Here is a 1,805-nt window from a genome sequence, read left to right as displayed (position 1 = left end):
AAATTAAATCATTTCAGATATAGCTAAGACTATTATTTGTGCCAATGAATTTTAATACATACCAATTATAGTCATCTGGAAGAGAAGAATACGTAGATTTATAGCAAACATGAGATAAAGCTCCATCTGCAAAAACCCAAAACAGCAAAATAGATCTGGTTACTCTGAGCCTACACCCACATCAATTTAAAGCCAGTTTACTCATTTAACTAACATCTACTGTTTACTATGAAAGTCTCCACTAGGTGCCAGGGATCCAACAAATGAGTCTTGCCTTCAAAAGGGACCCCAAGAAGCGATGCCAACACGGGGGTACACCCTCTTAGGATTGGGGCACGGGGCAGAGCACCCACCACACATGGTCAGGGCCACGCATGCAAAGGCCCCGCCCGACCAGGGAGAGGCTGGGTGAGCCCGAGTTCCTAAAGAAGGAGTGCACTGCTCCTCCGGGGGAAACAACAGATAGAACCAAGTGAAAGAGCACCACGGCTCCAATCCTGCTTGCAAATGAAACTGGACGGGCATGGAATCAAATTTCCCCTAAGATCAACAGTGAACCGAAACACTGAATTTGATTTGTCTAATTGATTTTTTTTTAAAGATATTCAGTGTCATGATCAGACTATAACAACACGGGTGCAATAAAAGGTCTACAATAAAACCCTTTGTTGGAATGCTTTACACCTTCCACAGGACAGAAACTAAGATAACATGTTATACAATTAGTCACAAATACAGTCCTTGAATTTTTTGCCCATACACATGAGTATTGTCTAAAACATGTCTTCTTTGTACCAGCTAGGCCCTGCCCTGCCACCACTGTGCTTGGCTGAGTTCACAAATCTATTATAACCAGTCACTTCTCTGGCTCTCCTCTCCTGCTAAGCTTTGTTTCCTGAAAGTGTTTAAAACCTTCTGCCACTGCCTTAGTGACTGCTGCTGCTGGAACCACCATAGCCACCTTGATTTCTTGATTTGGTAACATATTGGCCTCTACCACCATGGGGCCCAGAGCTTCTGCCTCCAACATTTCCTCCCTTCATGGGTCCAAAATTTGAAGAATGACTGTTGTAACTGCCCAATTCATCATAGCTTCCATCATTGATTCTTGTTTAATTCAATTTGTCACCAGAATTGTGTAGAGAATTAAATTCATGAATTGAGGTACCACATTGGGGTACCCCAATTTTTCCCAGAAAGAACATGGGATGCACTTGGGCATTTTACAGCACTTAATTTGTAAGGAGTAATAAGCAATAAAACACAAAATTAACTGTTTTTGAGACTTGGTCTTGCTTTGTAGTGCCATGAACCTATTATATAGGTTAGGCTGCATTTGAACTCCTAGAGATTCACCTGTTTCTGCTTCTTGAGTACTGGGATTATAGGCATGCGCCACTATGAAAGGCCAGTATTTTCCCTTTTAAAAATACTTACAATGCTGGGAAGGGCGGCACTTTCCAGTAATCTCTGCACTCAGGAGGCTGAGACAGACGGAATGCCACAAGTTTAAGTCCAACCTGGACTACACAGTGAATTCAAGCCCAGGCTGGGCTACATAGTGAGTCCCTGTCTCAAAAAAACAATCAATAGAGTTCAATCCCCAGTACCGCAAAAAATAAAACAAAAAAAACAAAACAATAAACAAATCTTACAATTGAAGAGAGCCATAAGTACTTTAAATGTTTGCAAAAGGCCCATTTTTCTTTTTGGTATGCTCTTTTATTTTATTTTATTTTTTATTTTTTTTTAAAGTGTTTATTTTTTTATTTTTTTTAATATTTATTTATTTTTATTTATTACAT

At 39.8% G+C, this 1,805-nt stretch overlaps 1 protein-coding gene across 1 annotated transcript in view; it reads right to left on the bottom strand.

The window, feature by feature from the left end:
* Mrpl42 (mitochondrial ribosomal protein L42) overlaps positions 1 to 1,805 on the bottom strand; it is a 54,556-nt gene that overhangs the window by 38,878 nt on the left and 13,873 nt on the right. Inside the window, exons 2-3 of the mRNA XM_023718013.1 lie at positions 1,438 to 1,525; positions 63 to 126 (exon numbers count right to left, since the gene is read on the bottom strand). Of these exons, the coding sequence (XP_023573781.1) occupies positions 63 to 126; positions 1,438 to 1,525 (152 nt within the window). The remainder of the gene's footprint in view (positions 1 to 62; positions 127 to 1,437; positions 1,526 to 1,805) is intronic.

This window comes from Octodon degus, unplaced genomic scaffold, assembly GCF_000260255.1.
Source record: "Octodon degus isolate 3935 unplaced genomic scaffold, OctDeg1.0 scaffold00004, whole genome shotgun sequence".
Lineage (NCBI taxonomy): Eukaryota > Metazoa > Chordata > Mammalia > Rodentia > Octodontidae > Octodon > Octodon degus.
The sequence above is the reverse complement of the archived record's forward strand: the minus strand, read 5'-3'. Positions and strand labels throughout refer to the sequence as shown.